We start from the raw sequence: 26,213 nt of genomic DNA on the forward strand, positions 1-26,213 counted from the left end.
TAAAATTCTGAGACAGTTTTACAGGCACCTTGGGGACATCTCACAACTGCCAGCTCAGTAGCTGCAGTGGCAGCACTGTAACATGGGAAAGGTGCATGCTTTTATGAGCAACTTGCTTAAGCTGCATTCCTAAGAATGGTACTGGTAGAACAGAAACACTGTTAGCTGGTTAGCACATTCAAGTACTAAATTAATCTGCTAACTAACAATACCCAGTTGTTCAAAGATGTCTTCCAGTCATGAGCAGGTCTGATGTGAATCAAAGCAAAGTGCCTCCTCACGAGCCCCGGAGAGCCAACCCACCTGCCACTGAAGAGCTCCCTTTTTCCTGCTAAATAAAATGTGTAGCTCTCCTAGAGCAGGTCACGTATGTTCTTGCCTTTGGCTGCTAAAGCACCATACCTGCTTCTCAGATTTACTTACACATTTTCAAATCTGATAGTGATTTTCTGAGCTCTTGCAAAATAGCAGAAGCCCTGTCATCAGCCAGCAACACCATGTTGATATGTTAAGCATACTTTCTATGTTTGGGTAGTGTATGTCTTGAAGGTCATTGTTTTGACATATAAAAACTGCTTTGTACAGCAGTTGGTTTCACTGCTGGTTTAAAAAGATGCTAATTCCATATTTGTCTTAAAAGAACTGGTGAAAGACTTCACTAGTAGGAACTTAATACTTTCCCATTCAAATTTCCCATTTGGTCCTACAGCAAATCCTTTTAGAATAACTATAAGTAAAACAATAGCAACTTTTTTTGTTATTTGACTAGTCTAAAGCCTTTTCTTTATTTTAGCAGTTATATAATAAATAGAACACAACACATGAAATACAAAATATATACAAAAAGGCTTAGGATCTTTCAACTCCATTCAGTTTTAAATGTTTGTGTGTTCTGTTTCTAAAAGGTAGCTGGAATGTGGATTTTCATTTGAAATTGATGGCATTATTTAAAAAAGGCAAAAAGCTTTCGAATTGCTAAATTTTCATCTTATCTTTCTGCCACTGACTGCGTACTTAAATGCAGGTTTCAAAATAAAGGAAAGAGAAACATTCCCTTCCAAAGTAAATACTGGATGTGTAAGTTTTGAACATATACACCTGTTTCCAAAGAGCTGTTTTTATCAGTACAAATAGCTAAATGACACTGAGGACCATACAGAAACCTTTAAGAAGCTTGAAACAAAATAGTGGCTCAAACACTAGTTTCTATTGAGAAACAAACCAGAAGTATCTCAACTAAAAGAAAATCTTAAGAGGTGCACATTGTAACTATCAATTACAGGTTTTAACCTGGTTTGCGTCAGTGTATGAAAATCAGAAATTGAAGTAAAAGACACACAACAAGCTTTGTGTTTCAATAATTTAATCTGTTGGAATTTGCCTGATCTTCAGAGGGCAGAAGTACCTCATGTTAATTTCAATTGATTTAAGTTGCATATATTGTACACAAGTGGGTGAAATGAAGAAAAAAGGCTTCAGAATGGAAAATCCCTATCAGTTCCATAAACCAAAATCCAGTAACATCTCATTTAGTATCAATGTATTGCACAAGGTTTTCATAAGCATTTGTTTGCTTTTAATCTAAGGTAATCAGACTTGAAGTGTTCTGCCAACCTTCAGCCTCCAGGAAGAGCACTACTTAAAAGAAAGAAGGGCATAATAGTTACTTGCCAAAATCACCATGTACAGGAGGAAACAAGGCAGCAACATTGTACCCTCCTCAGTGCTGGCTTGTCTGCCACTCAGAATGGACCCCTTATCTTTTTAAGTATCAGTGATCTGGTGAGTGAGATCACTGAGAACAACTTCACAACCTCATTAAACACGAAGTAACTAAGCAACAATTGATTTAACAGTACATTGCCACTCTTCACATCAAATGGAGCTCATTCCTTTGCAATCTCGTAAGGAAAAGCCTATAGATGAATTTAAACTCTAGACAAAAAAAAATAAATCCAGAACAGCCTTAGGTATTTAATTACATTACCACAAGATTTTGAAGTGGGGCAAAATAGCTTACTTACTCAAACATTTCTTTAATCTTGGCTTTACGCACACCTTAATGAATTCCTTGGTCCTTATTATTGTGTTAGGATAATCCAGGGTAATCCAGGTCATCATTGTCTAATAATTTCTTCATATAGGAAAACCGTGCTCTGACTACACAAACTAAAGTGTTCCTCTAAATAATACCTGTTATAATTTTTTCTATTACTTCTTTAAGCAGTAAGAATGTTATCTCAAGCTGCTAAGAGTTTTTGCTTTGGGTCTTTTTGTTCAGTCGTGTAGTTATCTTTGTCCCCCTGTCCTCCACCCCCCTCCAGGCGACTTACAATTCTGCTTTTTTGTTTGTTAAAAAACCAACAACTTTGTTTTTTCCCTATACTACTACGTAAGTTCTTTGCTTTGAGCACAGAAGACATGTCCAACAACTCAGCAGCAAATCTTATACAGTCTTATGCTTGTATTTAAGATAAATATACAAACTCAAAAACTTTCAAGTCTCTCATCTTCATATTATTTTGCTTGTAAAACATCAAGCAGTTCTTCTATTTGTTTTTGACAAAGCCAAATTAAATACTTGAGTAATTTTTGAAACAGCATTGTGATCTATGCTGTGACTAAGGAACTACCTCAGAAGGGCTGGAGACTTCTGCCTGTGCTCTCCACCACTGTGGTAACGACCCAAACAATCTAAATTATGGTCACCACCTACCTCAGCTACTCTTCCCAGAAAAATCCCTACCACTTACAGGGATATCAAATTTATGAAGTCTACATGTTGGCAGTGTTCACTGGTGAAACAAAAATTCCCTACCATTCAGCCTTGCCATAAAGACATATAAATAAATAAAACTTTTAAAAGCTTTTATATAATTTTATACAAAATACATTAAAACATTCTATATAAGTTTAATGCACATATATATGCATATATATTGTTTCTAAAGGACAATATTTGGTCACCCACCATGCTACCTATGATTTGCAAAAGGCTCATCTAATAAGTAGTGCACATCAATTACCAGTTCTGTTGCTCAGTCACCTTCTTGCAGTGGTGGCATCACAAGCTGACAGTTCAGTGATAATATATACAGCTAGGGTTTGGGTCTAATAATTAAAAAAAATAATTATACAGTGGAATTTAAAATTAACTCAACATTCTTTTCCAGCTAGGCATTTAGTTATCCATAAGGAATTTCAGGGAAAAAAAAAAAGTCAGAACAAGACAGTTTGATCAAGAGATCTCTTTTAAAGGAAAACATACTTTCCATATCTCCTGGAATCACTCAAATGCCAAGCCCTCTAGCAGGATCTTTTCATATGTACCAGATGCCTTAAATTGAGTCAGTCACAGGTCATGTCTCCCATGTTAATCTCTTCACAATAAGTAGATAATTAAAAAATAATAATAATCTATAAATCAAACAAAAATGACAGAATGTTTGTTTAGAAGTTTACCAAATGGAATGACCCTGCTGGAATTCTTTCATGTAGCCTGTGAAAATGTCAGAATATATTCCATTTAAGAGGTCACAGTCCCTGGAGAGCTCTGAGTTTTGGCCTGTATGTCTTTTCACATGCTTTAATATTTTAAAATTGTTCCTTGTAGACACTGACTGATGCCCTGGGAATGCTAGGATTGTGGGAACTGGCAGTACCAATGACAAAGACAGACTTAGTGGGAAACCAGTACCTACTCAGTTTGCTCTCTCATCTCATTACAGATAAGACAACATTGAAGTATTTACAGGGAGACCAAAAGAATCCACACATTAGAAGACATTTGTTTTTTTCTGCTGACACTTAAAAATAAACTCCCAAAAAACGAAAGCATGCCCCAAACAACCCCAAAACACACATACAAATATATTTTAATTACAATATGCCATGTGTTCTTAAAAAGGATTATTTACTAAAATATTTGCACTGGATGTTCCATGGGAAAACAAGTCACTGCATCACTGAGGTTGGAAGCAACCTCTTGAGATCACCTAGCCCAACCCCCTGCTCAAGCAAGTTCAGCTGGAACAGGCTGCCCAGAGACAATCAGATCTTTAGTATCTCCATGGATGGAGATTCCACAGCCTCTCTAGGCAACCATTCTTCTACATACACACTTTATATATACACTGTACTAATATATACATGCAAACACACACTTCTATCGTAAACTTACATAGATTATATACTACTACTATATCTAGATAGGCCTTGTAAAATATACTTGCTTTGGGATCTTTTTTTGGTATTGGGTTTTTTTTGTTGTTGTGGGGGTGCTGTTGTTAATCAGAATATCTATATGCTCTCTTCCAGATCTCATTGCTTTCAGCTTAATAAATATGAAATTGCTGAATTTAAGTTGACATTTCCAATTATCTTCTAAGCCAATCCATTAATTTAATCAGAACTATGTTTTCCATTTGTTGTTCTCTAGTCTTCCAACTAGCCATCTTTTCTCCACTTTGTCTCTCCCATCCCTCTCAAGAAATTAACTTTTAAGCACAGTAACCTATCTATGTACTATTAGGAGAGGAAAAAATATGCCTAATGGCATAGAGTGGAAAAAACCTGTTGTACCCAAATAGAAAGCGAATGTTCCAAATTTCACCTGATTCCTTAGTATCAAATTTGCAGCTTCAAATCTATTAACTGCACAGAGGATTAAGAATTTGTCCAGAAGCCATAAAACTATGCCAAGAATGCATGTTTCCAGTGCTACATAATGAGGGAGTGGAAGATAAGCGATAACAGGCAAATGAATATACTTCTTGACTCTTTTAGATGCCAGAAAGGTTCCTCTGGTTCACCACATTTATTTAAGTAATATCATTAGGTTATGTGTGATGTTGATTTCATACAGGGATTCTGAGAACCTTCGGTCTCCCAGCTGGCTGAACTCAGAAGGGTTCAATATACACCAGCTAAAGAGTGTTTGTTTTCATTTTGGTTTCTGTTTTGTTTTGTTGGTTGATTGGTTGGTTTGAGGTGTGTGTGTGTTGCATCTTTGCCTTGGCTCACTACAGTTCTCCAGAAGCTCTAGAGGCCCCAAAGAAAGCTGTCATTCTCAGCTAACCCTCAGTGCCTCAAGGTCTTTGCCCCTGAATGTCATTGTTCTCATGCAGCCAGAGGAACTCGATCCTTTGGGCTAATTTCTTCTAGTAGAGATTTTTCCAGTCTTGCTTTTACTTTAAGATTTCACTATCCCAAGGATTTTTCCTGACAAAAACATCCAAGACTCTTAGCTTCTTTCTCAAGTATTTCAGTTCTTCTGTAGAGTATAGCTGCTCGCTGCTAAAGAGTGAGATCCAGCAAAAAGCCATGGTAGGCACACCACAACCTTTTCAACCCTCCTCCAGTACAAGACATACAACCCCAACAGCACCAAAATGCAATCCTGTATCTGTTCTGGTTCTGAGATTAGAGAAGCAGACACCCATTAGCTTCCATTAGCTGGAAAAAACTTTCTCCAAACTATGCATAGGAGAGAGAATGGGCACACTCACCATCTGAAATTATTCATAGCCAAGACAAGGAGCTGAAACTACACTACAAAGTACTAAAGGACAGTCCATACAGGACCCAGCCAATTCTCTACCCAGCATACAAGACCTTAACTAGGCTCTCATCTGTGGATGATGACTGCACCAGAGTAACTTCCATGTCTCCTTTTCAGAAGCTAGTAGCCACTGTCACAAGGAGATTCTGGCACAGTGGGGTAATCAAGGAAACCACTGCAAAGCCAAGAGAGATTGCTGTAAAACACACAAGTGAGGACCTTTTCATTTTACCTTGAAACAACTATGGCTGTGTAGCTCCTGACACCCAGACCTTCACACCTCCCTCTACCAGCTGAAGCCGCATGCTCACCAGTTCTGAGAAAGTACTAATTCAATATGCAAAAAGCTTTGCTCATGCAGTGCTTCCTTTTTTTTGCATTTGCAATCCCTTCCTACCCTTTGGCTCTGAAACAGCCGGTTGGAAGGCTGCAAGCAGCATCACTCCCATCCACCCTCCTGCTGTCAGCAGCAGACAGCCTATCCTTCTCTCCCTTGCCACCTCCTGGCTCTCAGACAGAAACTTGTGAAACTGGTACAGTGTGTGGGTTGTATATTGCTCTGAGTAGTACTTTAGCTGTGCCACACTGCTTGCTACTCTGTCATTCTTCCTCCACTGCAGTCCAGCTAAACAACTAGTCATGAATTTTCTTACTCCTGCTCCTAAAGAGCCTCATCTGTGTCACCCTTCTCCTTCCCCAGTCGCTGTCTGTCCTAAGAACAAAGCAGCTTCACTGAGAAAGCAAATACCGTGTATACAATCTGACATCCCTTCAGACAGGAATGCAAACCAAGAGCTTAAGGCCATGGCCTTCTGTTTCCCAACCTCTATTTATGTGAAGAGCCCAACTGCTCAAGTGATAGACACAAACTATACACCAGCAGTTGGCAGGAGGCTGCCAGAGTCACAGGCATGTCTTCAGTGTCCACTCAGTAGGAAGCAAGTACGAAAAGCAGAAGCAATGAAAAGGCAACTTTTGCTGCTTTTTGGCAAATAGAACAAGAGTTGGACTCTAGAGAACTGGCATGATAATACACTGCAATGAACAGGGCACAAGTTTACAAGATCAATGCATTGTATGTATTGCTTAATTATCCAGAAAAATACAGACTAATGAGAAACTGAAATTAAAACTGAAATTAGTAATCCAGTATTGCCCATAGCAGCTCATTTGAAAACAGCTCAAAAGGGAAATACTAAAATTGCAATAGTCCAGAAGAGCAATATAAAACATTCTAGAAAGATGATTGTTATTATACTCAAATACATACACAAGCTTACCTTCTATAAACAGTTTGGTGTTATAACCCCAAATAGTTAAAAGTGTTTGCTTTAAAAATAGTTCAGTTGAAGTACTTCAGCCCTGCAACAAAACCTTTATCTAGCAAACTAGCTTGAAAACTCCCGTTACTTGCCCACTATTAAAACACGAAACATTAATTGGTTAATATTTGTGTTTCACAGACTTTTTATGATGGAAGACAGTAGTCTAAAAAAAATTGACATTTGAGAGGATGAGAATATGTTGCTGTTGTTCTCTCTCCCCCTCGTGTCTTGCTCTGCAAATAAATTATCTGGTTGTCTTTAATCAATATTAGACACCTGTGTGTAGCAAATGGCTGGAAAGCTTTAGATGCTACTACCATCCATTTGTTACCAATCCCCAACTGAGAGTTACCTTTTCACAGAATTGGCAGAGCATGTGTGATCCTTTGTCAAGGGACAAGAGCTCCAATAAAGCTTACTCCAAACCATGAGATTTTGCACCAAAAACTAACGAGCTATGCTCATCTGAACTCCTATTCTAGCTTTGCTGTATCATTGTGATCTCTGGGAACAGACTGGGCAGAGAAAAAGTTAAAAAAAAAAAAAAAAGAAGGGCAATGAGGTAGTAGTAGTAGTACTTTCTCAAATGACTGTTGGCCCACCAGGCATGTGCAGCAATTTCACTGGAGGTTTCCCTGCTGTGAGTACCTCCATGTGAAGCAAAAACAACCCTAAGCATAAGCATCCCATACTTCTGGTATCATTGGAAAAGCCTGAAGTGCAGTTTCTATACTAACTTGTGGAAGCCAGCTTAACAACACTGTGCAGAACAACATCAGAATAATTCAGCCTTCTACTGGCCTATTGCCAAAAAACTCATTCAAGTAAACAAAAGGTTTAAAGGATCACTAGCAAAGCTTACAGTAAGCATAATGCTTACTGCATAAAAATACACTTCCTACATAAAAATATTCAATGAAATAACCTTAAAACATTTCAGATTTTTCTTTTATTAAGTGCTATTGTATTTCTGTGTACTAAAATCTCTTATGCTTCCAGACTTTATAAAAAAGTGACAATATCCTTGAAGAAATCCAGTTTTGGCAAAAAGCAGGAAAAAAGCCAAGTATTAAAATGACTTTAAAATTTGAACTTAATGGATTCATATTAACTTTTACAAATTTTCTTCTGACTTTCCTCATAAATCTACAAAAAACAGCTTTCCTTAAATAAACATTTCTGTTACTTACTTGATAAAAAGCTAAAACATTGTAAGATATCTTAAAACAAGCTGCGGGTATAGACTTAACTATTGTCATTTTAATATCAAATAGTAGCCAACAAAAACTAATGTCTCGCAATTTCTTTTTCTGCCTAACAAAAAATAGTTCTTTTGGATGTAGAGCCAAAAAAACCAATACATTAGTTTCAGGTCCCTTAGTTTAAAATACTTTTAATACATTACTACAGCTTTAAAGCTGAGATAATCAGATAGTTTTCTTCTTATTTAATAACACTTACACTATTACAACTGAATTAATACCTAAACTGATTTTTAAAAATGCATTGAAAACCAAATACTTTGTTTACATTGCAACACTCCCACTTTTTACTACAAACACTGGAAAACGAATCTTCATTATGAGGAGATATTAGTATGAGAAAATAAAAAATATCACCAAAAAAAACCACCATAGGTTCCTGCCTTTTCCTCAATAAAAATGAGCATACATTTGGCTTCAGACCTAATTATTCCCGATGCTTACTATAACAGTGGAAAAACTTTCTTCCTAAGTTGCCATGGAACATCAACAACGAGGAAAGATATTGGAAAGGTTCCCAAAATGTAAATCTTATTTTTCTTTCGTTGCTCAACCTTAAACTCCACAGAGTATAAAACTTTCTGGAATGCAACGTGTACCTTCTTACCAAACAATACAATTCTGTATTATTTTTGCAGAAAAAGCTCTGTCCTTGATAATTACCTCAACTCTCAAAAATATGTAATTAATATTTCTATTATACACTAGCTGTGGTTTAAAAACTATTTAAAAATATAAACAACTCCATTCTATATGCCTCAATGAAGTATTCCAGTTGGGGTTCTGAAGTCAGAATTCCAGGCTGTCCTGACAGGTGAAGCTGATCAGGACGGATTTCATACAAACACTGTAGCACTTCAACTCTACATGCCATGGTTTGGGAAGAGCAAGTGCAGAGTCCATTGATGTTATTTGAAGAAATCCAACAATTACTCCCACAGAAAACGTGAGCAATGTAGAGATGAGGAGAGCAGTCACTTTGCACTCACCGTTCTTCCGTTCATTGAGAGGAGGCAAGTATTGATTGGGCTGCAGGGAGAGTTCCTTAAACTCATGGGCAACTGCTTCGCTGTGAGGGCTTGGAGCAAGTCTGGTCAGTGATCCAGGGTCATCCTCAGCATCCGCTGTCCCCAGGCGATCCATTGTGCTGAGTGATCTGGAGACAGGGAGAGCAAACAGCCTCTTAATCACACAGTAGCTGATAAAATAAATAAATAAATAACAACAGCATAGACGCGTTGATTTGTTGTTTGTTCAGTGGTTTTGTTCAGTTCCTTTGCACACAAAATTCAACTTTAAAATTAGACAGACATTATCTACTGGTTTTCTATTAATATTACAGGTTGGCAAAAAACTGTTAAGCAATTATGTACAGTCATTTGGTTCTGAGAAGCAGGGCAGTTTCTCTCTCACTTTGAAAGAAAAATGAGTGTTAACTCCCAGTATGGATGTCCAGAACCTCCTGAGCCTTACCTTCTGAAAACTGACACAGCCCACTTAACAGCAAACATTGTTGTTTCAGTAGCTTATATTAAAGAATGCTGAATTAATATATAATAACATACAAACAGCATCTAAGGTTTTGAAGCACTGCATAATTTCCTTTTGGATCAAAAATAAATTTTTGTATTCATTCAGAACTTCATACCACCAAAGAACTATATTAGAACCAGTTAATCTTTAATCTCTCCAGCAAGGGAGCTTTTTTGCCATGATTTTTTTCAAATTAATGTTACTAAATACTGCCTACTTATTGTAAAATACAGAGCAGAATAAAACTCCCAATTTATTATTTCTTTCCTTTCTGCCATTAATGTGATATCTAAGCTACAGTGAGAACTGGCACGGGCATTTTATAGCTTGCAGAACCCTATCTAGTAAATACCTTTCAATAAATCAATATGGACAGTTTATCCCTGGATTCTCAGAAACTCAAACAATATGAAATATTAACAATTCATGAAGATCCATAAAACCAAAGAAATTACTTAATATTGTTAAATTGCTTATTTTTAGATATTTTTCTGAAGAACCACTACTGCTGCCCATACCCTCAAATTTAAAAATTCAGGTATGCTGAATATACACACATTGTATTTAAAGGGTATTAAAAGGCAGCTTTTGTTTCCTCAGCCATACTCAAATATTTAAAATGTTACTTGATACTTTGAAAAAGCATCAAGGTGACAAAAAGTTATCATGACCACCAAAGAATGGCCTCAGCTCAAAATCACGTTGCTGAAAGTGCCAACTTAAAAATAAGAAATCTAAGCAAGTACTGATTGATATATACCTCAGTAGAAAAATTGTGATGGTTGAGTGTATATTTTCCATTATTTTCCACAGTTACCAACTGGGGCTTTCACATTAAATGAAGACACATCAACTTACTGTTATGCAAGATTTTTTTTCCTTTGTTCTTAGCTTTTAGAAGCATAATTTACTCAGCTCTCATTTGATTTCCTGACATTAAACTCTCCTCAAACTCCCACTCACCCATACAAATTAAGTACATTATTAAGCAAGCAAGCCTCTTCACAGCAGAATTTAAGTGAAAATTTAGCTGCTTATCTGCTCATGTTCACAGCATTTTATCCACAATTTATTAGCTATGAGTTATCCTTTGGAGTAACTTTTCAAAGAGATTAAACCACATTAGCTGTATTCATGCCATTAAATCCAGAAGAAATTAATAGAAATGCCTTCTTGTACTACAGGTTTAACATTTATCATGCTGCATGTTAGCTTTGACTAACTCTTCTCCCTGTGACATAACTCAATACCTTGCTTTAAACTAAACTCATTTAGCTTCCATCACTTCTACAACACACTGCTAAATTAGTTCCATGTCCATTTCTTTATTTTTGTTTCAGGAATGTACATAAATGAAGTTTTATTGTCCAGATTCAATTAAGAACATGCAAGAGTTATATGGAACATAAATTAAATTATATTATCATAGAATCATAGAATCATAGAATCTTAGGGGCTGGAAGGGACCTCGAGAGATCATCTAGTCCAACCCCCCTGCCAGAGCAGGGTCACCTAGAGTACATCACACAGGAACTCATCCAGGTGGTTTTTGAATGTCTCCAGTGAGGGAGACTCCACAACCTCCCTGGGCAGTCTGTTCCAGTGCTCTGTCACTCTCACAGTAAAAAAATTTTTTCGGATATTCACCTTGAACTTCCTATGCTCCAATTTACACCCATTACCCCTTGTCCTATCACTGGTCATCACCGAGAAAAGCCTAACTCCGTCCCCCTGACACTCACCCCTTACATATTTGTAAACATTGATGAGGTCACCCCTCAGTCTCCTTTTCTCCAAGCTAAAGAGACCCAGCTCCCTCAGCCTTTCCTCATAAGGGAGATGTTCCACTCCCTTAATCATCTTCGTAGCTCTGCGCTGGACTCTCTCGAGCAGTTCCCTGTCCTTCTTGAACTGAGGGGCCCAGAACTGGACACAATACTCCAGATGCAGCCTCACCAATGCAGAATAGAGGGGGAGGAGAACCTCTCTTGACCTACTAATCACACCCTTCTTAATGCACCCCAGGATGCCATTGGTCTTCTTGGCCACAAGGGCACATTCCTGGCTCATGGTCATCCTCCTGTCTACCAGGACCCCCAGGTCTCTTTCACCTACACTACTCTCCAGCAGTTCAGCCCCCAACCTGTACTGGGACATGGTGTTGTTCTTCCCCAAATGTAAAACTCTGCACTTCCCCTTGTTGAATTTCATCATGTTTCTCCCCGCCCAACTCTCCAACCTATCTAAGTCTCTCTGAATGGCAGCACAGCCTTCTGGTGTGTCAGCCACTCCTCCCAGCTTAGTGTCATCAGCAAACTTGCTGAGGGTACATTCTATACCCTCATCCAGGTCGTTGATGAAGATGTTGAACAACACCGGTCCCGGTACCGACCCCTGTGGGACTCCACTAGTCACACACCTCCAACCGGATTCTGCCCCATTGACTACAACTCTCTGACTCCTTCCTTTCAACCAGTTCCTAATCCACCTCACTTCCTGATCACCAAACCCATACCTGATCAACTTTTCTACAAGGATGCTGTGGGAGACGGTGTCAAATGCTTTACTGAAATCAAGATAAACCACATCTACCGCTCTACCATCATCTATCCACCTAGTAATTATATGAATATATTATGTTGATGGCAGCATTGCAGTGCAACTCAAAACAAGTTGACTTCTCACACAAAAGATGCTTCGTCTGTGGTTTCACCCCAACTGAATCAGGTTAGCAGGGACCTTCTGGAGGTCCCAGTCCTCAGTAGGGCTACCAGGTGCTCAGGCATGTCTTGTCAAGTTCTGAAAATCTCCAAAGGTGGCAATTCCACCACTGCTTGGTAACCCCGTTGTGAATGCCCTGCCCGCTCTGTCCTCCTCTCCCAAACGGGTTGTTCTACTGCAGCCTGTGCCTGTTGCCTCTTACTGCTCTGCTCCCACACAGATGGCGCTGCTGCCAGTTTTTATTGAGGTTTCATACAGTGCATAAACTAAGTCAGCAGGAAATGTCTAAAACCAAAGTTGTCCAATGCAGATCTCTAACCCTGATTTGCAAGTTTCCAATTTACAGGAAAGCCTCAGATATTGCAAATTCGTTCTCTTAAATCTTTTGGGATAAACAATTTTAACCAATAAAGTTGTTAATTAAAAAAAAAAGCTGCAGCAAGCCTCAACATCCAACTGTTTATCAGTCTACAATCCCTTAGCATTACTGATTTTCACAGGGACAGGTCTCCAGGAAGCAAAACTGAAATGGGTTGTAGTATGCACACTGAAATACCACAGCTGATGCCTCTTCAGTTTCCTCAAGCAGTTGTTTATAGTGACTGGCAGAGCAGGACTAGGTCACTACACATTTACATGCTGAAGGCCCTCTTTCAATTTTGTGCTGCAAGGGTGTTGCAAGCCCGCTTACCTACAGGCTGCTAAAAATCCAGGTATTGTCCCAAATGATCCTTTTACACTAGAACAACCCCCTTGCTATGTTGCTACATCGTCTTTGAATGAAAGGCACTGTTGAATACCCAGAAAGTCTAAATTCCTCAAATTCCTCAGTTACATCTCAAATCACATTTTGCTCTCATTTCTTTTCATCTTCACTGATGAACTATATCAGTAGTGTATCAGACTACAGAAATATTTTGAGCTTAGAACAATTAATTTCTTGACCTTTCCCCAGAAAACACACACATCCAACCCAATATTTAAAAGTGTTTGTTTTTTGTTTGTTGTGTTGTGTTGTTTTCTTTTTTTGGGGGGGGGCGAAAGGTCTGTGACCTACATCATCAGGAGCTGCCTCACGTACACTACGTTATGAATCAAGGAACAAAAACATATAAACAATACTATAAAGATGACAAATGGAACCCTTGCAATAATAAAACAATTTTATTCTTCTCTCATTTCATTAGAATCTAAAGGAGAATTCAGCTGCTGAACTATATAAAAAGAACTTCTAAACTTTGCATCCATGAAATCACTAGTTTGTCTTAGGCATAAGGATTTCCTTATTGATTGACAAAGTAATTCTGAAACTTAAATAAAAATACTTTTGATAAATACCTTCCAAAACAACAACAAAAAGAAATATACAAGAAGAGAGACATCTCTTATATGTAGACAACATCTTTTTACACTGCTGCATACCTGAGATAATAAACCACTATTTTTTAGCATGCTTATTTTAACTGCTAGGGAAGACACAGACAGTTGCTTCAACATCAGCTGGATATTACAACCAGCAGCATTTGCTTCACATGAAACTAAACTTAATATATGCAGAACATTTCCAATCTACCTTCAGTTTTCAAAAGCCAGATTTCATTCTGACATTTCTAACATAACTGATTGTTTGGACATCAGTAATTCCAACACAAAAAACCAGTAGAAGACATTAGTTCATCATGATTAAAATCAAACCCTGTATAATAAATACTTTACCCAGTCATCATGTGCAAAAATGAGAAACTTACCTGATTTAGACTTTAATGTACTGTAATACAATCATATTTTATATTAAAGATAACACATTTGCCTCCCCTTTCTCATTTAGTTGGAAGACTACTCAATCTTAGAGAATTATTTCATATTTGCCATCTGTTTACAGATGTAACCCTTATCTATATAACCCCTAACTTTAAGCAGTCCTATATACAAAAGTGTATTAATAAACATAACTGCAACTAGTAAACACACATGTACAGGAAAAAATACAACTTTCAATATTCTACTCTGCATAATCCAGGAAGGCACCATTTTGTACACAGCTAATCTGACAGGCAGAAATCAGTTGTCACTTCAGGGATTTCCACTCCCTTCCTTGAAACTAAGACATCTAAATGTTCATTAAATTCTTATGATCTGTTATCCTTAAACATTTCTACTTATAAAGCACTGGAAAGTATAATACCATTTTATTTGTGGCAATGAAATTAAAGCTCTCTACTCTTCCAATAGTCCCAAAGGATTTCAGGTTTGGGGTTTTTTTTTTGAGTTTTACAGAACTCAGCAAAAAAGCATAGTGAAGTGAAAACTAGAAGAAAATTATTTTTTCTACTTAACCTTCAGAACAGATTATCTAAATAGAATATGCACCAGCACTGCAGGCAAGGCTTCAGTTCACATTTTTCTGACAACCACACAGAAACAGTGTTCCAGTGCTGGAAAAGAACTCCTGTACAGTGTATGAATCTTATGTAAGTGTTCTCACAGATTGTAGGTGGTTGCTATCTTTCTTAGCTGCTGAAGAGAAATGCTTCTTTTATTTTTAAACATTTTCTCTTCAAAAGACACAGCATATTTCCTTAGAAAAATCTTGGAAGAGGGGAAAATACATACTTCCCTGCCACTTGAGACACTAGAACTGGTATTTTTTTTTGGCACTAACTGTGAAATCTAGATGACACTTAAGTAGTAAATCAGCTTTAATTTTAGAAATCTGCTGGAAAAAAGAGTTCAAGAATCACAGTGCCTTAAAACTCTGGCCAGGTCAAATGGCTGACTCTTAACACTGCTTCACTCATGTCACCTGCAAGGAACTTTGGTCACTATTCACAGTGCAGATCAAATTATTAAATGAAACCAGATCAGGTATTAGCAACACCAGGCTCCAGTACAGAATTTATTACAGAATCATGGCATGAACCTCAGCGGCAAATAATCTAGGTTTGAGTTTCTCCATTTATAAAACTCAGTAAAATTTTAAATTATGTAGCCAGCAGTTTGTAGCACACCAGAATCTTTAATGGGAAGATTATCAGAATTATATAACACTGGTCTGGGTGTTTGCAATGTGTGAGGAAACAGTAAAAAACCGTAACACTTGTCAATGAAGGTTTTTTTGTGTTAAGGTCTTGGATCTCTTTGCCAATGCCTAGAAAGACTTGAAAATCTGCACAGTGCAGACAATGATCTCTAACACTACAGTAGCAATCAGCATTTAGGGGACTGTCAGGGTTTCAAATATTACCTCAATTAGAACAGTGAGCATTAATTATTTGTATCTGAGATGATGTGCTAAGTCACAACATGAGACTAACCTCAAAGCTCCTCTTATCTCACAAAACTTCCCTTCTAATCTTCCAATTAGCTGAGTCCCAGTGGTCAGACATTTAGAATGCTCAGTCCCTCCTTTTTTTTTCCCCACAGGATCAATAGAAGGAGGACTTGGACATAAACATTCAAAATACACAGGAACATTTAGTTCACTGAACAATACACTAACTCTAAGCTAACAGGGTCATTTCCCAGAGACATGAAGTGGGGACAAAACACCCACTTCCGAGAGAGGAAAAGATGCCATGTTTTTAAAGGATTACTCCTCTTGGCATCCTGCCTCTCCGCAAAGGGAAAAAAGAAAATTAAGAGTCAAACAGTATGGCTGGCTACAGGAAATCCATCTCAGTTCAGTTTCTGGAGAAATAGCAAATCTAAGTGTCTGCCTCACAGACAATAACGCTCCACAGCCTGGTATATAATGGTTTCTCTGTGACCTCTAATACGCAGTGTGCCCAGTTTGATAGCACATCTCATATACAGACAATTTCATTTCAGCTCTGCTTACATCCTGTTATACATCTGAAATCTTACTATTTTTCTACAGGAAAAGCTACTGGGGTTCCCTTTATAATTGTTCTTAATTCCTTTTTCTGCATGTCTATACACAATTTTTCCCCAAACTCTGACTACTTGTATTTAATTACGAAGTTGAAATATAAATAATATTTTTTTTTAAGCTTTGGAAATACTTAAAAGAATTTCAAAAGCCACTCAAAGCTATTCCTCCAAATCCCTAACCTGTCTTTTACACCAAGTCTCATATATTAGTGTTTTAAAATCCGTAAGGAGGCAAAAATAAAAAAATAACCTTTTGCATTTAGCACTGCAATTTTAAGAATAAGCTGTTACAGAAAAGTTCTTTTTTCTTTTATTATTTTCTCAGTAGCTTTCAAATCCACTTACTGAAATAGAAGTTATAACCAGTAAAAATTAATACATGAGTGGGTACAAAATAAACATAGACATGGAAAGTACTTGCTATTAATAATCATCCAGATTATCAGTAAGTTAATTGAATGTGTTCATGTAATTAATTTTTTGACATTCATAATTTCACTGATTGGAGACTATGTCTCAAATTAGGTTTGCCTCTTTTGCAAGAACAGTCCTTAACTTGTGGAGATTTAGGCCCTTCATTTTGTGTATTCTATAGTTGATTAAATGACCAGAAGACATTTTTCACTTAAAAGAAGCCTTGAGAATATTCAAACATGTTAGTATTCCACCTTACACAGTATGATGCTGATGCTTTCCCAAAGACAGCGTAAACACCGCTCACCATTCAGTGCTGCTTACAACTTCTGCAGTTAACTTTCTCATATGACCTCTCTTATTAAAAGTATTTTGTATATTGTATATGAACTTAAAAATTAAAACTGATATTATTATATTGAAAGAGAAATTGCAATCCTACAGTTAAAATACAGTTGATATATTAATTAATGGAAATAAATTTTGTGGTAAAATACACAGCAAGAAGAACTTAAATCATACAGCTATTTTTATAAAGATAATTAGACATAAGCAGAAAAAGATGAGAAATATCAACAGCTGACTAACTATGACTAATCATCTTGGATTATGCCTGATTAGAAACTCATTGCTACTATTCATTTTTTTTAAAAACAGAGTGCAAAAAGTATATGACAGAACTGCAGTCCTGTCAGGTTTCCTACCATACCAGTAACTGGAATGACATGGTTCTTATAGGTGCATGAAGTCAAGACTGGGCCCATCAATATTTCAGATAATTTCCTCTTTTATTAAATAAATTATTGATATTAAATTTGTGTAAATGTATACTCTAGCTAAATTAATACCACTAAGCAGATACTAGAAGACCTCTAGAAACTCATTTCACACTGTTGCATATTTTGATGCCAATGCTACACTGAGATTCCCTTTAATAATTCTTACAAGGAAAACTTTAAAACTTAAGTTTTTGAGCTGCTTAAAGTCTGAAAAGAAATAAGCTACACTAGCAAATTCACACCATAAACTTTGTAATGTATACAAAATTACTTTTATCTGGACAGCGGCAGGGGATGAGTCAACAGAAATCTAGATGATACATTCCTTCTTGTACCATCTCCAGGCAAAGAAAAAAAAAAAAAAGAAAAAGAAAAAAAAAAGAAGAAAAAAAAAAAAGAAGAAAAAAAAAAAAGAAAAGAGGCTCCTCATTGGTAACGGGAGATGGGAGATGTTGCTGCTAAGTGCAAATTAATTATCAGGCAGAGTGTCAGTCTGTGATGAACAAGGGCAGCCTCCCACAGCTCCCTTAAAGTGTGGGGAAGCTTCAGATTCTTACCTTGTTGCTGTATAGGGCCATACAGATGATTTACCTTTTTTTTTTTCATATTACTGCCTTCTCAAAACTAACCTATTCAAAGACTGTTTGGTAATACCTTCCGGGCTTCACACAACCCTTTAGTGGGATGGATACAAAGGAATGTTGTGAACCTTAGTGTTTAAATATTTTAAGATCTCATGAAAATGTTTTAAGTAGATATATTACAATTATGTTCACACTTTGTGAACTTTAAAATGGTCATTAATAACAAAATTTATCCAAGATGCTAAACTTCTTACAAACATTTTAAGTAAGCTGAAGTTCACTATGCATGATATTCAAGTCACTAAAACTTTAAACCAGTCCCTTCAGATGGATATCCAAATTGCTTAGTGATTACGTAAAACTTCTCAAATCTTCTTTTACGAAACACTTATAAAGACAACTTTGCAGCATGCACCAAAATCAATAAACAAATGGTCTCATGGACCAAGGATGAGCTGTACCCTAAAGACAGTACATAGTAAAAAAACATCTTTAAGGAAGAGTATGCACTGCTCACACAAGTGGCTCTGCAAGCTATTTGAAACCAAACATCAAATCTAGCACCTATTAATCCATCCAGGTAACCCAGAACATCTTTTAATATACCTTCTACTGACACAATAATTGGTGAATAGAAGCCATAGTATGCTGAACTTATAGTACAGTATTTTTTGCTGAAGAAATTTCAGAGACTTGACTCACACTGAAAACTCTGAATGATGATAAGAAGATACATTATTTTATCTAAATTAAGTCCATCCTTCCTAACAGCTGCTACCTAAGCACTCAGAAACAAAAATTAGATCAACAATACTTCAAAGTATATAAAACAGCCCTACAACTTCTAAGTTAGGACCATCCAGATAGTCTTGAACAATTTTTTACTTTTAATCACCTTATAGCAGATATAATTTTATTTCAACTCATCTTTTCTGTGGACTTTTTTAAGAGCACCGAGTTCTATTAAAATAAACAACTTCATAAAAAGACTTCAAACTAGAAAAGTAAAACATGAAGTACTATCCTGCTTAGATGTTGCACACACTGTGCAAGGAAACGTGCCATTTACAAATGCTCAGAAAAACCTAAACATGCTGTCTATGAAGACAATCTTGTCAATATTCTACAGTTGCTTTAATACTCAAGTAAAATTTTAAAAGCCTGTATTAACACTGGCAGCAAATTAGACTCCGTTTAGAAAACAAGACCATGTCAGTTTTATAAACATGGAAAGACAACAACAAAAAAAACCCATGCGCATTATTGGTGTGACTGGTGTGCAGACCAATTATTCTAGTTTCTCTAAATCTCATTTTTCTCCATAAAACACAAGTGACACATCATTTCAGAAGTAATTTATTTCAATTTCATTTTAAAATAATTCACAAGTTCTTAAAATCAGTTTTAGTATTAAGTGCTCAGTAGTCATATTCAAGTAATTGCTCCAATTTACCTGCTTAAAATCTAGTTCAGTCCTTCTGGATTATGATATAACACTGTGGAAGGCATTAATAAGATAACATACTCCAGCATTTTCTGTGGCCAGCAAACAAACTATAGCCAGAAAAATCTAGTCATGTAATTCAAGTTGACAGAATACAAAAAAAATCAAAACCCTGGAGTAAGGGTCAAATATTTATATGAACACATCATGTGATTTCTACACATTTTGGTGTCATGTCCTCAAAGTGGGCATTTATTAAAAAAAAAAATAAAAAAAGGAAGAAAAAAATCTACAGTTTTTTACAAGATTTGCTCTGACAGCTCAGAAAATAATCAATTAGTAACTTTTATCAACAAATTGGATCATAAAACTTTAACAATTCCTCTGTGTGTTCAGAGTCCTTTGGTATCCTAAATGTTCATCTATTTTAAAAATTAATGTTGTTAGGGCATCTAAGGAGTTTCAGAGAAGGTTAAATCACTCCCTTATTTCATTTGTTTGCTTAGCTACTTCAAGATGTTCCCATTTATGACTAAGCTGCAGGTGCTATTCTGTTTATTTTAGTGCCTGTAACCAAGCCCTTGAACTGAACAAAGCAAGGACAGGATTCAAAGCAGAGGAAGGAACTGCAGGGATGTTTCCCGTTGAACATGCCACTTTCTACCTTCCTTCATAAGCACAACAGACCATTACAAAATCATTTCTAGAAAATGAAATTTCTTAAAAAATATATACTTTTCTTCTTTTTATTTCTAGAAACTGTTACAGAGATGAGCAAAACTTAGTTACATTTCGTGTACCAAAGCCTGGTATTTGACCTCTTCAAAAAAGTGGAACTGAGTTATGTAGGATGAAATTTCACATATTACATCCAGCAATAAACTAAATACTAATGAGACATATTCAAAGTAATGAAGCATAACTAGAGATTGCTAGAAACTTCAATGTAGTGGATCTTGCAAACATCAAAATGATGATGTCTGAACTGCAACTCAGGGCACACATGGAGGTGCTACTCAGTTGTGCTGCCTCTACTCATACTCCTACTTATTAGAAAAATCCCTCTTCCACAAATCTTTTGCTGCATATTGACTTGTACCAACACAACTACTTTCAGATATTAACAATGCAAACAATAACTTGAATTAGCTCCCATGGAAACCAGTCAACTTGTTGTTCTTAACAACTGAAACTAAAACTTGTAAAAATTAACTCACTAGTGGTCAGAAGAAACACTTAAAAGGTGACAGAATAATGTTTAAATTAAAAAAATTAAAATGAACGTTCTGAGTACCTTAAGCAGCAGCTATTATTTGATTTATGCCAAATGCCTAGAGTTCATTTAAATAGTCTCCTTTCTGCTCTTTTCTTATTTAAGATCACATATGCTCCCTGTAAAAAGCACAGCAGAGCATTATGATATGTATTCAACTGTCCCAAATTATTGGTTTTACTTTGGAAGTTATTAGAAGTATTTAATCTTCTCCTCTACTCACTTTAACTAGAAAAAAAACAGGCCTAGTATGAAACAATTAACATCTGACTTAGAAATTGATGGGGCCATCTCTTTTCAGCACTGATTTTACATTGGATGATGTGACTAATTTTGAACAGCAACAAAAATACAATTAAGGGCTGATTAAAGAAGGTGATGGAAGTTTTAATATGATTTTTGTGTAGTGCTGCTGTCCTGCTTAGACCAAGCCATTAGGTGAGCTACAGTTGTAAGATTCTGAAGGCTGCCCTACTGTCCCCAAAGAGAACTCACTATTAGCTACATACATTAAATACATGTATGCATCACATGCATGCTGTGTGAGTACAAATGCTCACCTTTCTCAACAGAGACACAGTATTTTCGCAGTCCCACTTTGTGCTATTCCCAACTTTTCTATTCAATACACAAATTATTATCTATTGTATTTGTCATTATCCTAGAGGCAGCATGAGGTCAATATGCTTTGTGTTTCTCCCAGCCAAAGCTGCTACTGGAACTGCACAATATGTATATTTACTTGGCTTAGAAGTATTACTTTCTATTACAAACTTTAAAAAGCACTTAAAAGGGGAAAGCACACAGTTGTTTAATCACTTAATATCAGCTATCATTAGGATTTATGGCTTCGGAAGGACAACCTCTTCCCTCCTCAGTTTTCATCTGACCCTTTCTCCAAGTTACACCTACGGATTTAGGATTAAAGAAAAGTTATGACACCTTACCTGAGAGCAAAGAGTCACATTGCATTGGGTAATGGTGAACCCCTGCTCAACTGCTCATATCCCACGTCCTATTGTGACCTAATTTTTTATGCAACAGTGACAAAACGCCAGAATGTGAATGCAATTACATCAGTTGTAATAGATTGACACCTTCAGTATCATCTCAGTAATTAAGTGGGGTTTTTTATAGATATAATAAGGATACATTCCAAAAGAATTTTAAATTGCATGCATTTAAGTAGACTTTCAGGTAAAATAACCCCTCAAACCACAAAAGCCCAACTCGCCAGCTTCCTAATCATCAGAAGTTAAGCATGAAGATATATCACAAACATGAACGTACATCATATTAACATGGGATTAACATCACATCATGTAACACTATGACTTCAACAGAAAAATACATGCATTTTATTAAAACAATACTCTTTACTAAAGAAAAGCCAAATTTTAACTTATAAAATCAAGAATGCTTCTTCTAACAAGGCAAATAATACTCTGTGTGAACAGGGTAAGACCACAGGAAGGAGTATCACTTACCGTTTCTTTTTAAGTACAGAACCAAGATTCTAAGTAATCAAACTTAAGCCCCAGATCAACACCCATATTCTAAAATAACCAGGAAAAGTATCTTATTAGTATGGTGCCTGAAAACTCTAATGTTCTAAACAGTTTAATGCTATAATCCACAGTCCATGCCCTCAGTGCTTTTAGAATCAATTTCTCACGATCTCCAAAGCTAAAATGAACTTGAATTCCACTTTCCATACTGAAATTAACTAAAGACTATGAGGGCAGAAACTTTGGGTCAGGAGAGTTTATGCTGCCTAAGGCCACTTTCAAATAAGCCTTATCTGTTGAACTATTGTGTGCTTCAGTATTTCATTCCCTACAAAAATAAATAAATAGATAGATGGTGATCATAAAATTGTTTACAGTAGATTTCTGCACAAATTGCTACACTTAACAGCTGTAACACATCTAAATTCTGTATTTCTTGGGAATTTCTCTTAATACAATTCTAAGTGGAAAAAAGCCATTAAACCTTTCCCTTATATAACAATTGTCATTCACATCTTCCTCAAGTATGAAGGAGAGAAAAAAGTGCCCTGTTTATGCAGAAACGGCAATAATGATGAATAAGCTAATCAAGAGAGAAACATAAGGGCTTTCAGAAATACTTAAAGTCTCAAGAACCACTCAACAGAAAGTTAATAAACATAGAAAAAAAAGCCTCTTGTATTCAAAGACATAAAGGAAGAGACACCATTAACAAAGGCTGCTATACTAATACAGAAAGCTCCTGTGCAACACTGCCTTATTATTACAAAATTTAAACAGCTCTTACTAAAGGTTATTCCTTAATGCAGTATAGGACATCTTCAACCATTGGAGTTCAACTTTAAATGCATAAAAAAAATTTAAAGCTACAGTTATTGCCTAATTAGGTCTGATGGCATAGTGACTAAGTATAGGGCATTTCTATTAAAACCACCAAGTCCACTTGCAATTTTGCTGGCTGACAGAATTACCAGTCTCTCAGATTATTTCTTCCCCATATCCTCTTGATTCTTCTTCCAGAATTATTTTTGGTGGTATGTGGAGCACAGAAAAAAAATCACTTCTCATCTCAGCTTTCACTTTACCTGTCAAAAATGCTCTGTATACCATCCTTCCTTAATATTTTTAAGGTCTTTTCTTCTCTTGACCATGTTTCTCAGCCAGCCAGCTTAAAGCCAAGATGCCAAGAACCCACAGACAGATCAAAGGGTTGCTATGAATTCTATCTTTTGGACTACCTTCTGGCCTCATTACTATCTCAAATAATTGAGAAACTGTAAGTTTAGAACTGTGCCTATGTTCAAGAGCCTCCAGTCAGCTTTCAGTCTGGTTTAGTCTGCAGAAGAGAGAACAGCATCTTCTAGTTTCTAGCCATCCTCCATTTCAGATTTCTAATTTATCTCCTTATTGCCACCTGTGCTCCTGCTCAGAACTTTCTCAGGACAGAGAAAGATGAACTACTGGCTGAAGTAGGTTGTTACCATCTGCATTTCACCCCTTCCCAGAGATTTCACTTTTCTGTTTTTCGAGCTCTGCATGATGTTTTAATATCAGGCATATTTTACAGGACCTGGTAAAAGCACAATCAAATGGTTAAACTGGTAGAACAGAGGAAGGGTGGAACATTTGGCAGAGGAAGGAGCGAGTCATTAACCACTCAACTTGGATCTACCTCAGCCAGAACAGTTTGCCTCACCATGCTGATCTGATTCCAGAAGAAATCACCAATTACACTCTCTTATTCATAGAAGCAAAGAAAGTTGGTTGAAGCTGTCTACAGATGTAATGAATTATTTAAAGCTTGTTTCACATCAGAAGACTGTAATTCCTATAACCAGAAAGATGGGTTATATTTCACAGAAACTGACAGGATTTGCTCAGTAAACTCTTTATCTTATATGAAGTGAAAGTATTTGAGTGCTGCTGTATTATTTGACATTAATGTCAAGAAGCATTACTGTCAATAACCCATTCAAATTCAGAAATAATAAAGACTGTGTAATAAAGTAACTTCTCTTTAATTATTTACTAGAAACACGGTAAGTAAGCACTACCCTCAGAAACAGAACATTAAAATCTTTCTGCTGTACAGAAGCTTGGAATTACAGTGTAAAACATGAACTAGAAAACAGTGAGGGGTTCAGTCATTGCTGTAAGTTTGCACACAGTTGTGTGATGATGTTGTGATCACTCTCAGTATTTACCTGAATTCTATAAGCCAGACTGAATTTTAAATGAAAAACCCTGTTAGCTGACCATTTTGCTTTTGGACCAATTCCTCAGTATTCAGTGATACCAAGTATTATTAGCACTCACACTACCTGCAAATTGTATTTAAGTTTTGTTTTTCTTACCTGAAAACACTTACTTCAGGGTTTGCAAAAAAATACATTAATCAGTATGAATTTATCTACTCCTCTCGAGTACAGACATTAAATTCTGCAATTTTACTACGACATCCTCACTTTGTAATAGTGAAAAACATAAAAATGAGAACTGACATGCAAGCACACAGATTTACTGGCAATTGTGCGTTCAATTTCATAGCAAATGCTCCTGCACAGTGATACTAAATAAGAGTCTGAATTTATCTTACTAGGAGAGAATTTTCTTACTAGGAGAGTACAGAAATTTGTTTCCTTCTGTTGGATGCGAAGGAAGCACAAGAATGAGAGGAAAATGTGCGAACAAGCCCACTGGCATCCAGAAACAATTACTGATTTGAATTAATAGAAAACATGACCCATCATTGCTAAATGGTGTCAAGAACTGATTTAAAAAGATTTTACAAACTATTTCACACAGTTAACAAGTATTTAAAAAAACAAACTTACAAATATCCTAAGTATATTTCTAGACTGTAGCTGTCTAAAAAGTACAACTTATTGAAAATAATTAGCAAAACATTAAGGCATTTCTTTTGGTTACCTGTCTTCAGTTGTATTTTCTATTTAAAGATTTTTTAAGATCATATTCTTGAAGAGAAACTCCCAAAATAACCTAAAAAGTAATGTGACATAATGAAAAATCAAATGCTCCAAAATAGTTGAGAGATTTATTATCCCAGGCAAAAACTCCTAAAATAGTACACAAATGGTAAAATTCAGATCATGATGAACAGAAAGATTTCATTAATTTCAGTAGTAATCTCAGTACATTCAGCAAGCTCCATTTCCAAAAGACACACATTCCAAGGCCCTGGTCTGCCTGGTTACCACCAAAGACAGATCATGAAAGCACAGACACACTCCTTTGCTTTCAAGCTTCCAAAGTTACTAACATTCAAAAATGAAATGTGCTGAAAAAGATGGCTACTTCACAACATACAAAAATGCTGGTAACACACACAATTTAGGCAGTGTTTTGAAACAAAACATGAGATTACGGGTGACATCACATGTCCTCTCTGATATCATTTAAGTATAAACACTTACTAAGACCATAATACACAATTTACACTGAACACCCATCAATCTGGAAGAGATTACTTATATACAAAATTGACTGCATGTGTAACACTGATCCAAAAAGGAATACATCCACCACAAGGACATTAGTAAACAGATTTATTTCCTTATATTAAGTCACCACTATTACTTTCCTGAAGATTTACTAACATGTGGTTCTAAATCCCAAAAGGCTTTAAGCATATGTTCAACTTTCTGCAACCCATTTACTCTTACAAACACATGCTTACAGCTCTGCTGAATCACAGCCTGACCAAATGCATTCTCATTTTTTAAGAAAGGGGCAGAAAATCAAGGATTGTGCTGGTAATGTAATTAGACAGAATGACAGTAGATGGAATTCTATGCCTCTTAAGTTTTTTTAGGATAGGAAATATTGAGAAACTTGCCACTTCGTAAGACATAGAAACCATTTATGGGTATTAACTGGACTTTACTGGAATACAGTAACA

The 26,213-nt window shown here is 36.3% G+C and overlaps 1 protein-coding gene across 1 annotated transcript in view; it reads right to left on the reverse strand.

The window, feature by feature from the left end:
- The window catches only part of MKL2 (MKL/myocardin-like 2), a 51,131-nt gene extending 41,841 nt beyond the window's left edge, over nucleotides 1-9,290 (reverse strand). The window contains exon 1 of the mRNA XM_010003209.1: nucleotides 9,137-9,290. Within this exon, the coding sequence (XP_010001511.1) occupies nucleotides 9,137-9,290 (154 nt within the window). The remainder of the gene's footprint in view (nucleotides 1-9,136) is intronic.
- Between the last annotated feature and the right edge of the window lie 16,923 nt (nucleotides 9,291-26,213).

This window comes from Chaetura pelagica, unplaced genomic scaffold, assembly GCF_000747805.2.
Source record: "Chaetura pelagica isolate M959 unplaced genomic scaffold, ChaPel_1.0 scaffold138, whole genome shotgun sequence".
Taxonomy (NCBI): Eukaryota; Metazoa; Chordata; class Aves; order Apodiformes; family Apodidae; genus Chaetura; species Chaetura pelagica.